The sequence below is a fragment of the Grammomys surdaster genome, unplaced genomic scaffold, assembly GCF_004785775.1.
Source record: "Grammomys surdaster isolate TR1022 unplaced genomic scaffold, NIH_TR_1.0 126271, whole genome shotgun sequence".
NCBI lineage: Eukaryota > Metazoa > Chordata > Mammalia > Rodentia > Muridae > Grammomys > Grammomys surdaster.
The window spans coordinates 11,475,577-11,488,451 of record NW_021621071.1 but is presented as its reverse complement, the minus strand read 5'-3'; the positions used below and the strand labels follow the sequence as shown (position 1 = coordinate 11,488,451).

The 12,875-nt window shown below is 44.7% G+C and overlaps 1 protein-coding gene across 3 annotated transcripts in view; it reads left to right on the top strand.

The window, feature by feature from the left end:
* Nucleotides 1–12,875, top strand: part of Srgap1 (SLIT-ROBO Rho GTPase activating protein 1) — a 266,805-nt gene that overhangs the window by 224,963 nt on the left and 28,967 nt on the right. For all 3 annotated transcript variants that reach the window (XM_028759052.1, XM_028759051.1, XM_028759053.1), the window contains exons 13-15: nt 50–110; nt 257–334; nt 2,310–2,444. In XM_028759052.1, coding sequence (XP_028614885.1) covers nt 50–110; nt 257–334; nt 2,310–2,444 — 274 coding nt within the window. The remainder of the gene's footprint in view (nt 1–49; nt 111–256; nt 335–2,309; nt 2,445–12,875) is intronic.

Genomic DNA, 12,875 nt, shown 5'->3' with positions numbered 1-12,875 from the left:
GTTTTCTTCTTGTGACCCAGCCTTCTCTGGTTTCCATCTCTCTCCCCAGGAATCGGGCCAGGTTATCCCTCTCATTGTGGAAAGCTGCATCCGATTCATTAACCTCTATGGTAAGCACTCATCACCATAGAATCCTTATTTAAATGCAAGCAGTGGGGTTTGGGGGGGGGGGTGTCTTTTTGCTTGGATAAAAAAAAAAAACAGATCTGTAGTATGCAAGGCGGGTTGCTCACGCTCTATGTTCTGTTGCCCGTAGGCCTTCAGCATCAGGGGATTTTCAGAGTGTCTGGTTCCCAGGTGGAAGTGAACGATATCAAGAATTCTTTTGAGAGAGGTAACTGTATGTCTCTCCCCACAAGCAAAACATGTTGAAAAATCACCTTCTTCTGTCTTCCGCCTGGTGCACTCCGCCCAGACCCCAAACCTCTGTCTTGCACGGGCCTCATGGGAGTCAGGGCATGAGTTGTTTTGAATTCTGTGCAAAGTACAGAGGCCTATGAATTTGTATCCTCCAGTTTAGGACTCACACTGGCTACCCATGACATGTACGGCAAGGTACCTGACAGGTTTCTAGAAAGGGGTAGACTGACCCCAGCCTATAACAGCTCTCCTGTGTCCATGATTCTGGGAGATACAAGTTCTACTATACTGTTACAAAGTACACTCTAACGAGCAAAACCACATACCAGTGGATCTAGCGTCAGGAAGCCCAGAGTGGCATCGGACTCTTTTATTATCGGTGATGGGATTCAGCCAAGGGTCCCTAGTCATAATTTGACAGGTGTCCTCATCTGCCAAACTGCAGGGTTGTTAAACCGTTCAGATGTGATCTGTGAAAATATCTGACCCTTCCATGACGCCATTGACTATTAGTGCCCCCGGGTTATCGTGGTCTACATTGTATCCACGTTGGGACCCATCTGTGCCTTCCTTCTGCTTGACAGCCAGCACAAACATGCATTGAGACTGCACGGAGCGCTCTCTCTCTCTCTCTCTCTCTCTCTCTCTCTCTCTCTCTCTCTCTCTCCCTCCCTCCCTCCCTCCCTCCCTCCTCCTCCCCCTCCCACTCCCTCCTCCTCCCCCCCCCCATCCTTTCCTTGGACTCGAGTTGCCATAGAGCCCTTTGAAGTTCAAAGGGTAAAGTTGAATACTTCAAAGGGAAAAATGAATAAATAAGGATGGTGGTGGTGGTGGTGGTGGTGGTGATGATGATGGTACAATTGCATCTCTGAGCTCAGGTTCAGCAAGTCCCTGACCTAGAAGACAGGAAAAGGAAACAAGGGCCCCTGAGAATAACTTCCCCACAGGCAAATGTTAGCTCAAGGGTAATGGCTACTCTGAGAACTGTGGGAAGGGAGACTGGGCCTGCAGATGCACAGTGGAGTTTGCTGTAGGCCTCTGTGCCATGCTGTGTTCCAGAAGGAGCCCAGTTCACATCCATTCCCAAGAAGGTGTGGTAAGCAGCTGGACAACTCATGTCATACATCCATTTGTCGTAAAGGAAACGATAATTTTGCTTGTGACCGCTTTTTTAAAAAAAAAAAATTCACTTTTCACACAAACTGTACAGTTTCAAATCCCCTGCCTTGATCCCCCTGTTGAAAGTAGCTTCCACATACGCTATAACCCCACCGTGCCACCCTGGAAAACACCTGCTTATTTAGTGCAGGTGTTCACAATCACCATTGTGTATTTCTGGTAAATTTTGCTGACTTGGGTTGTATAGTCAGACCAACCACAATAGCATCTTTCTGCCAGATGAATAAGAAACCCTGACTGTAGTCTTTTGAGTTCGTGTCAACCTAAGCTTACTGATTTTAGCGTTAAAAATAAAAAGCTGGATAAAGTTATAAACCCCACAATGTTTTATTTTGAGATTTGGGCAAGTCGTTAGGGAGTATTTGGTAGCATAAGAACTTTTTAAGCTTTATTTTAGCCAACTATTTTTAGGTTAATCATGGGGTAAGATATCTAAACCAATTATTTCCATTTTAGTACTATATAATCTTTTGGAGAACGTAATTAAGACTCATGTGTTCCTCTGTGTGTGTGTGTGTGTGTGTGTGTGAGAGAGAGAGAGAGAGAGAGAGAGAGAGAGAGAGAATGTGTGTGTGTGTGACTGTGTATGTGTGAGAGTGTATGTGTGTATTCTTGTGTGTGTATGTGTGCCTGTGTGTGTGTGAGTGTATGTGTGTGCATGTGTGTGAGAGTGTGTGTGTGTGTGTGAGAGTGTGTGTGTGTGTGTGTGCAGATGCATGTGTTGAGAGAAAAATAACCATACTGTACATATAACAAATTTTCTTTTTCAGGTGAGAACCCTCTGGCCGATGACCAGAGCAACCACGATATTAACTCCGTGGCGGGCGTTCTGAAGCTATACTTCCGCGGGCTGGAAAACCCCCTCTTTCCTAAGGAAAGGTTTAATGACCTGATTTCGTGCATCAGTAAGTGGGCTTTCCTCTTCCTATTCTCTCAAGTCTTTGCTCAACAGGATTCTTTTCTTAACCAACTTCCTGGAAAGGCAGTTGTCCTCGGTCACCAACCCTGCATTTACTCCGGCACCACCAAGGTCTGAGGCCATTTGTTTACTGAGTCCAGCATGAGTCACCCTCCCTTACTGTGGCCTCACCCTGGGCTGAGCAGACATTGCCTCTGAACACCCTAAGTTTTCATAGCTCTGGGAGCTGACTATGGGGAAAAAAACAAACAAAACAAAACAGAAAACCATGAAGCTTGGGAATGTAAGCCGTTTTTCCATTCTTCATTTTCTCAATTGAGATTATCGTTGAATATTCCTTCAAGGAACAAGGTAAAATGAGATAAAAGACCATTTTTATGGTACAAGAATGCCAAGTGATACTTACCTGTCAGCGGGGATCCCAAACCAATAGGCAGACTGTGTGTGGTATATTACAGAGCTGACGGTCATCAGCAAAGCACTGGTATTTTTTCTCTTTTTAACTTCAGCGGGAATTTGGACACTTCACAGAGGACGTTGAAAATCAGGACAGCGTGCGTTAGTTACTAAGCACAGTCAGGTTTCATGAGTCTATAAATGCAGTTATTTTATTAAGCCTGTTTTCCCAGGTAGGAAACCGGCTGACCTCAACCATACAAGTTTTTATAAGAAGCACATTTCACTCAATGATGACACCTCCCCTAGTCCCTCCCCCAAGTCCCCACCACCAGCCAGATTAACCAGTCCTCTGACTTGACCTCTGTTCTAATGCCTGCTCAGATTCAACCAGGTGAATCCAGTCCCCGGCTCTCTCTCATGCTGAAACCCTATTCCAGTATGTCCCACATAAAAGCATACTTCTTGATAAGGCCAAGCCATACATGGGAACTGGTCCTCCATCCTAGCTTCTGAGAGCTGAATTACTCCTCCTACTGTGCCCCGTCCACCTGCCTACCTGCAGCTGTTGGAATCCGCAGGCTAACACACCAAACAGCACATGTACCAGGCCTGTCCCCATCTCCACACCTTCGCCCAGCCAGGCCGTTTCCCCTGCTATGGTTATCCATAATGGTTATCCTTGGTAACCATTTGTCATCTGCTCTGAGGGCACCGCCAACCTGGCATTTTTTCCAAGAATTCCAGCCATCTTCCCTACCTCCCCACATGGAATTGGTCACCTCTCTTTTACTGATAGGCTACTGTATGTGTCTGTGTTAGGGTGTCTATGGCTAGGATAAAACACCGTGACCATGAGCAACGTGGAGAGAGAAGAGTTAATTTCATCTTAATACTTCCACGTTGCAGGGAATACAAGCAGGGCAGAAACCTGAAGACAGGACTCAAGATGAGACCTGTGAGGAACAACACTTACTGGCTTGTCTCCCTGGCTTGCCCAGCCTGCTTTCTTACTACATCAGGGACCAGCTGCTCAGGGGTAGCCCCAAACCCCCAGTGAGCTGGGGTCCTCCCACATCAATTATTAATTGATAAAGTGACCCACAGGCCTTCCTACAGGCCTGTTTAGTATGGACAATTTCTCAGTTGAAGCATTCTCTTCCCGAATAACAGAAAGGCTTAGTCTGGAACCCTAAGTCCCTCGTGGTTTCCTAAGGACATACAACTGAAATGTAACCGTTGGGCCAAGACCATGGAGCGGCATTAGCAGCTAGCCTTACTGAGCCACTGTATACATTCATGGGTGAGAAGTGGCATTCCATGATTGGTATTAGGAACAGAGGTCACTGGGTCAGCAAGATTTAGGAACAAACCCAGCCTCTGCAAGCTTTGTAAACTTGGGCAGAAACTAGTACCTTAACAAATAGTTTCTTGACCTCCATAGGGTTTGTGTGATGAATCTGGCATCATACTTGGACAAAGTAAGCCTCTGTCAATGTCACTAGCTCTAGTCGCTTCTGGGACAGCTGTGCCTAAGGAAAACTCAAGTCTCATGTGTCAGGACCCGGTGCAACCATTTTCCCGTCTAGCTGCTCGCCAAATGTGTTTCTCCGGCGTCATTGCCTCAGACGCACTTACAAATAAAGTTGCCGCCTCCGCAACATTATACTGGTTCCAGTGTGACGTTCCCGAGACAATCGGCCAAGGTCTTTCACAAAATCAGGGTTAGCAAAATAGACTATGAAGGAGAAAATAAAGTGCACAGAAGTGTTTTTGTTTACTCTCTGTGTGTGAATGTATCGGTGTCTGTTTTTGCCTGTGTTTCTGTGTATCTATGTGTGTGTTTGTGTGTCTGTATGTATGTAGGGCTGTGTGTGTATCTGTGTGTGTCTTTGTGTACCTCTGTGTATGTGTGTGCCTGTGTGTTTGTGTCTGTGTAGTTTTATGTGTGTGTGTTTGTGTGAATGTCTATGTGTCTGTTATGTGTGTCTGTCTTTGTCTACATGTGTGTCTGTGTGTGTGTGTCTTTGTGTGCTTGTGTGTATATCTGTGTGTTTGTGTGTGTCTGTGTGTCTGTTTCTATGTGTGTATGTTTGTATGTCTGTATGTCTGTGTGTTTCTATATATTTGTATATGTGTCTATGTGTGTTTGTGTCTGTGCATATGTCTTTGTGTGTGTCTGTGTGTTCTTGTGTATGTGTCTATGTATCTGTATCTGTGCATATGTCTTTGTGTGTGTGCCTGTGTGTCTGTGTGTCTTTATGTGCCTGTATGTTTATGTGTGTCTATGTTTCTGTGTCTGGGTATATGTCTGTGTGTGTGTGTGCCTGTATGTGTTTCTGTATGTATGTGTATGTACATTTCTGTGTGTGTGTGTGTGTGTGTGTGTGTGACGTGGGACACACATGCCATGATGTGCATGTAGAGCTCAGAGGACAGCCTTCTGGAGTCAGTTATCTCCTTCACTGTGGAATCCAGGGATCCACTCTAGGTCTTCGGGTTGCTTTCTACCCATCACCCTGGTCTTGGTGGGTTCTTTGTGTGTTCCAGTGCTAAGGTTCAAACCCAGGACCTCCTACGACTGCCCTACTGACCTACATCCCCACTCCAAGACGCACGTCTTGCCTGTGTGTATACAAGTTTCTACCCTACCCCTGTGCCTCTGAAGAGCCTCATTCTTGGGAAGCTTTAGATGTATGTAGTAAAGGGGGGTTTGTAACAGCCTTCTCCATGGTTGATGTACACGGTCCACCCTGCAACTTACCAGAAATCTCTTTTAAGAAAATGATTTACCCGGATGAGTACCTGATGAAATCAAGTTAACTGTACACTAGAAACGGTGAGCTTCATAGTTTCTCAGTTTCTCACACAAGCATTGTTTTCAGTTTTTGCGGGTTTTTTTTTGTTTTGTTTTGTTTTGTTTTGTTTTGTTTTGTTTTGTTTTGTTATGCTGGCTACTTTCTGAATGACATTGTGAGTGTTCCAGGTCACACCCACAGTCTGGGCAGCTTGCAGCAGAGCCATGCTTAGTGGCTCTTGATTCCTGGGGTAGATAGCCTAGCAATCATTCAAGTAAGGCATAGATTTTTTTTTCCTAGCCTAGTCATGGGTCTATATCAAATGTTTGCACTTCATGTTATATAACATATTATTATTATTTAGGTGACTTCTTGGACATGAGAAAACAATTTTATAGCAGATTTTTTTCCATCACAGAAATAACTGAAAGTACACAAAAGACATACAGGACAAAATACTGTCCCCTGTAAGCCACCACCCAAGAGAAGCAGCGATTTGTTCCTTCTGGGTATTTGTGCATTTGTGTGCACACAGTGCTTTGAAACCTCAGAGGCGCTATTCTGTCCTGACAGCTTGTGATGTCTCTTATGATATCTACAGGAGACAGTAACCCAGGGACCTCCCTATAATTAATGGCCCAGCTTTAACAATTCCCGTTGCTCGGTTGGGCCAGCTCCACTGGCCCCAGCTGTTTTCCGTGTGACATAATATCACGTGTCTGTGTGACCCTGGCAGTAGGAGCTTAGGAATTGACTTTTTTCTCTCAAAGTTCTTATCACTACACAGTAGGTGGGTCATTTCAAAGCGGTGGAAAATGCTTAGAAGCATATTGAACAAAATACCGTCCCTCATGACCCCATTGTCCAGAGTGTCATGGACACCACTGAGAAACATGTCATGTGTGATTAACATGACCGTATGGTAACATATGAGATAACCCTGACGTCACTGTTATACCCTAAAGTCAGCGATTCCTCAGAACCCTCAAGTAGCCAGTCCATGCTTCTTACAGCTAGCTTTTCTTATGTGATTAATCTGTGGTCACTGTTGGAAATGATAAACACACTAAGAACATCCGTCAGTCCTCCACACAAAAAGAATGGTAACTCGTTCAGGGCCTTCTCCACCTCTATACATGATACTTCTGATCTATGTACTACAGACTTCCAAACGCAGCTTTAGGTAGCGGTTCTCACAGTGTATGGGGTCATCTATGGAAGAGCACAGAGCACAAGGTTTTAATCTACTCACGGGACTGTACAACCACCATCATGATTGATTTTAGGACATTTTTGTTATCCCAGGAAAAAAAAATTTAGCAAACTCTAGCAATAACTTTCTATTCAAGCGTAGCCAGGACCGCCCCAGAACCCTGGCAACCACTAACGTGCTGTCTGTCTCTCTAGCTTTGCCTTTTCTGCACATTTCACATATATATTTCATATAACCTGTGACGGTTGTAACTGGAGCTTTCACTTAGCATGTATCATGATCAGGTGTTCATCCTGTCTTATTGGAAAACAATAACCCGTTGTATGGATATACCATTCCCACACGCTTTCAGTAGAAACTCATTACACCACATGGCAGCTGTTCAATATGAAGTTTCTTTTTGAAATGGCAGAGCTCTTCTAAAATTGATGGAGGTGGTGGGTGACACTGGCATATAAAGTTCATTAAGTTTATCATTTAGTAGTTAAGTTATATGATATGTGGATTTAGCTTAGTAATGTTGTAACTTAGATTATATCGCAGCAGCAACTTTCGTGAGTTTACACTTTTAATATGGTTTTTACTGGCCATACACTGGCTTCTGTTTTATGTAAAAAATCCTACTTTTACACATTTGTATTGTCTCTGGAAAGTTAGGAGCATACAACATACACTGTTGTGTCTCTTTGTGTGTGTGTCTATTGATTCATGGGGGAAAGCCTTTGAACACTTTGTGTGTGTGTGTGTGTGTGTGTGTCACCTGTGTCTGTGGTTCTGTGTGAGTACAGGTGCCACAGAAGCCAGAGCAAGCCACCTGAGACCTGAACACAGGTCCTCTGCAATAGCACTAAGTCCGCTTACCCAACGAGCCATTCTTCCAGCCCCATGGCTTTGAACTCTCCCAGACACTGTGTGTTATGGCTCTTATAAATTGTGTGCCTTTTCTGACATACACTGTAGCTTGCTCTCTGGTTCCACCTTCTATTTGATGTCATAGAATTGCGTTCTTAGGATTTCCTTGATCACTGAAAATGCCGACTATCTGATAGTAAAGCTTTCTAAGACTTTCTTTTATTATTATCTTTAATCTTTTTTTTTTTTTACAGTTCAGTCGTTATCCCCCTCCCGGTTTGCTCTCTGACTGTTCTTCATCCCATCCCTCCTCCCCCATCTCCAAGAGGATGTCCCCACTCTCCCACACCCTGCCAGGCCTCCCTTCTCCCTGGGGCCTCAAGTCTCTCAAGGGTTAGGCGCATCTTCTCTCACTAAGGCCAGACAAGGCAGTCCTCTGCTGTATATGTGTCAGGGGGCCTCATACCAGCTGGTGTATGCTGCCTGGTTGGTGGCTCAGTATCTGAGAGATCTCGGGGTGTCCAGGTTAGTTGAGACTGCTGGTCTTCCTTTGGGCTCGCCCTCCTCCTTAGCTTCTTCCAGCCTTCCCTAATTCAACCACAGGGGTTCCTGACTTCAGTCCACTAATGAAGACTCGGTTTCTCTCCTGTACTCAGATAGGGCAGCAGATCAGGGATTATGTATTACTTGTAGCTTATAAGAATTGCTAGGGCCGGGCGGTGGTGGCGCACGCCTTTAATCCCAGCACTTGGGAGGCAGAGACAGGCAGATTTCTGAGTTCGAGGCCAGCCTGGTCTATAGAGTGAGTCCCAGGGCTGCCAGGGCTACACAGAGAAACCCTGTCTCGAAAACACAAAAAAAAAAAAAAAAAAAAAAACTGCAGCTTATTTTAAGTGCTGCTGTTTAACAGGAGAAAGCAAGGGATTTGCTCACGGGAATTCACAGCTGGTCACAGAGGTGTGTTTAGCTCTTACCTGGGAAAGCTGAGTGACTTGGGTGAGGCTGAGATCCTCCGAACTGTATTAGCACACACCTCTGCTTTCTCTTTCCCTTTCACTCACACACACACACAACTAACTGATCCACGCCTTGCTTTGGATAGTAGCATACCACTAAGCGTACCATATAAAAGTACGGGCTTTACTGTGTCCACCCCTTGCCCCCCAATAATGACACAGAGACCTTTATATTCATCAATAAGCTTCTAGAACCATAGCTGGGCAGATTCTGAGCTATTCTAACCCAATGGTGCTGGCCTTAGACCACTTCCCAGGCACATGGCCCGTTACCCGACATCTTTGTCTTGCTTGAAGCACCTCCTTCATTGTCAACTCTCCGGATGCCACCTGAGCCCCATCTCTCTGGCATGAAAGTCCCACCCATTGCTCTCCTGCCCAGCTGTAGGCTACTCTGTTCTTTGTTTGACCAATCAGGAGGTAATGAAGAACAATGTTTCACAAAATACTGAGTCGCAACAAAGTCTGGACTGCAACCAGCCTTCTGGGTCCAGAAATCGGCATTTGAACGCACAGTGCACAAAAACATTCCCCAAAGGTGCCTTGAGAAGACTGGTAATGGGTTCTGGAACACAGACATACATGCTCGCTGCTTTTAGAGTTCCTTCCTGTGTGTGGTGTGTGGCCACCGGAAGTTTCCTTTTCATGCCTTCATGCCTAAGGAGAAATTTCTGTCTTGTGGTTTCATATTTGAATCCTGGCAGATGACCATTTTAGCAAAGTGTGCCCCTGAAGAACCAGTATGAGGGGACACTGGCCATTTGGACTTTTCCTCAACTTGCTCAAAGCTTTGTGGCATCTTTTGCATGAATGTTCGTAGAGCTGTCTGTCACCCTGTGGTACTGTGATGCTGAGAGGCTGAGTTGAGAGCCCTGAAGTGCTAGGAAGGGAACATAAGCTCACCTTGGGAGCTTTGCACGCATGACCAAGATTGGGCTCGAGCCGCTTTACCTAACCGCATGAGGTCTCCGATTATAGGAACAAAACCCAGCTTAGAAGAAATACAAACGAAGAGCTGATTTTCCTGACGCTTCCCGTGCAGAGAATAAAAGATCCATCTTTATGTCCAGCATGGCTGAAGGACCATGAATTGCCAAACCAGAAGCACATGTTAATCGGTGTGTTGGCAGCAGCCACAGATTCAGCCGTGCTAACTGTACTCGGGAGAGTAGGTGGGCTGTTCGTAGCGGAGCTGAGCTCCTGTGGGCTATCCACACAAGCCTTCTGTGCAGCCCACCAGGAGACATCTAGGCATCCATTGTAGGGCTGAGGCCTTGGCGCAGATGAATTTGCAGCTACTGCAGAACGCCAACAGTGACTCTTTTCTTTCTGATCTATGTGTACTGTAGTGCGTCATACATTTGCATTGCATGATCTAATTTGTCGTCGTTTTTGGAGTCTCTCTTTTATCTCGAATGTTTTTATCCCCGATTGCTGTTCACTTCTAAACCTTGCATTTACACCTTATGGGCTCTCCTGTTCTTTCCTTTTTTCTTTATTTTTAAAGCTTTTAAATGATTTATTATATTTTTATGTGCATTAGTATCTTATAGGCCTGTGTGAGGTGTCAGATCCCCTGGAACTGGAGTGAACAGAATGTTGGGAGCTGTAATGTGGGTGCTGGGAATTGAACCCAGGTCCTCTGGAAGAGCAGCCAGCGTTCTTACCAACTGAGCCATCTTCTCCATCCCCAGTTATTTTTCTTTTCTGGTGAAGTACAGACATGAAATTGACCATCTTTGGGTGTGGGATAAAAGTTAAGTATATCCACAGTACTGCAAATCCATCCTTGCGTTGATTTCTAGAACATTCTCTTGCTCCCAAACAGAAACTTTGTAGCCATCAGACAGCAGCTGCTTCCCTGAGGCCCTTGCCCTCTGCTTTGTGAACTGGCCTAATATCGTTGTCTCATCCAAGTGGCATAAGCTGTATGGCTTGCTTTGCTTAGAGTAGTGTCTGCAGGGCTCATCCATGGAACGACCTTCCTCTTTATGGCTGTATAATGTTCCTTTGCCTGTCTATATCACATGGTGCTTCTCCATTCATCTGTCTGTCCATCTGTCTGTCCGGATCTGGGCTACTCCCACTTTTTGACTAATATGAATAAACATCACTGTGAATCCCATGTAAATTCTGAAACTGCTTTCAAGAAGAGAGCAAGTTTAGAACAGAGAGATTAAATGCAAGAGGTTCTTACCATCAGACTAAAGCTCCCAGAAGCTGTGGCTCCCCCTTCCCCTTGCCTCACCACTGGAGTGATTCTTCTCCCTTCAGGAGATCCGACAGACACAGTGACAGCCTTTGTACTGTTTCCTTCTTTCCCAGTTTGTTTTCAGCTCTAATGTAAGAACCGAAAACTTGCTTTAAGTTGCTAAATTTCTGTCCCATATATTAAACCTTAGCAGGGGTGGGGGTGGAGGGAGAGGGAAATTAGCTTAGAGACTCAAAGGATTTAGGTCTTGTAATCCCCAAGATCCTCAAATAAAAAGTGGCATATGGTTTTTCTTGGTTTCATCATAACCTGCGGGGACCTTTATATGTAGCCCACCGAGAGAAGAGGTCACTACCTGCCAGGGGACTGTAGTGAGCCAGTTTATCTTTATAATGTATTGCCTCCATGGCTGTAGTAAACTCTGTAACTTAAGTTCTCGGTGACTTGCAGACCCTGAGAGTCTGTAGTTTCTGCACATCTAGTTCCCCTTTTAGGTTCTCAGTGACTTGCAGATCTCCTCAGATCTCCTCATTTTAAGTATTTCCTTTTCTTTCTCCACCCAGTGGCTCCCAGGTTCCACCCCAGGTTGTTGTAAGAGGTAAACTGCCTACTCCTGGCTTCTGTTTTGATCCTACGGGGACTATATGGGTGACAATTCTGACAGTTTCATTACTGCATTCTTGTGACCTGAATTTATGTACCCATTTAACACCAAAAAAATAATAAGTATGTTACACTTTTTTTCCCCAGAAGAAATAATGGGAGACCAGAGCTTGGAAAATACATTAAATTATATTCAGTAGATATTAATCCCCCATATTCATGGTGGTTTTTTTTTCTATTCCAAATTACATTACAAATAAAAAAAAGTGAAATATACCATATCCAATTCACAATAACTACACTCATATTATTAGTTACTGATTTGGGCTAAAAGAATAAAAATGTTACAGGGATGTTAATCACATGATGATACTTTCAACATCCCAGGTGGAGGGTTTCTGAACTGTTTTCCAGGAGATGAGCTGGCTTCATTTCCAGCTGAGGCATACTTAATGGAAATAAATTATGTGCTGTTCTTCAGACTCCTCTGTGGCTGAGCAAAAATATTTGTATATTTTTCATACCTTTGCAGCCTAATGGAGGGCAAAACAAAATGCCCACTTTGATAATAAATAGAAAGCAGCTTGCATCAGCACTCCAAATCCCAAGAAAACAAGCTTGGTTTGAGTAATCAGAGCCATAGCGTCCAACCTGGGCTGCATAAAGGAATAGCAGCCATTTTGAAAACCTCCCCCATGTGAACCCAAGTCAAGGTCAAACGCCACAAGTTAATTCGAAAGAGAAACTGGGTGGGATCATAGTCACCCCAATGAGAAATGATGAAACTTACTTGGGAAATTAGCAATGCAATAATCTCCAGTGGAAACACCAGAGAGAAAGGGAAGCGTGGGGGTCACCATGTTGGAAGTGACACTTATTACCTTGAGACTGGATGAGGCTGCCTCTGACAAGGAGGAAGCCCTGAGGAAAGTCTGTGATACGGCATCAGCAGCTCAGGATAGAGTAGAATCCAGCAGTATCTCTAAAGGGGTTAAGGACAACAGACCATAGTACAAAATCACAGGAAAGCTTCAGAGTTATCTGAAAACATTGATATAGATGGATGGGTGGGTGGATGGATGGATGGATGGACGGACGGATGGATTGATGGATGGACAGACGGATGGATGGATGGATGGATGGATGGATGGATGGATGGATGGACAGACGGATGGATAGATAGATGGATGGATGGATGGATGGATGGATAAGTGGAATCATAGATAGATAGATAGATAGATAGATAGATAGATAGATAGATAGATAGATAGATCTATCTCTGTGTGTGTGTGTGTGTGTGTGTGTGTGTGTGTGTGTGTGTGTGTGT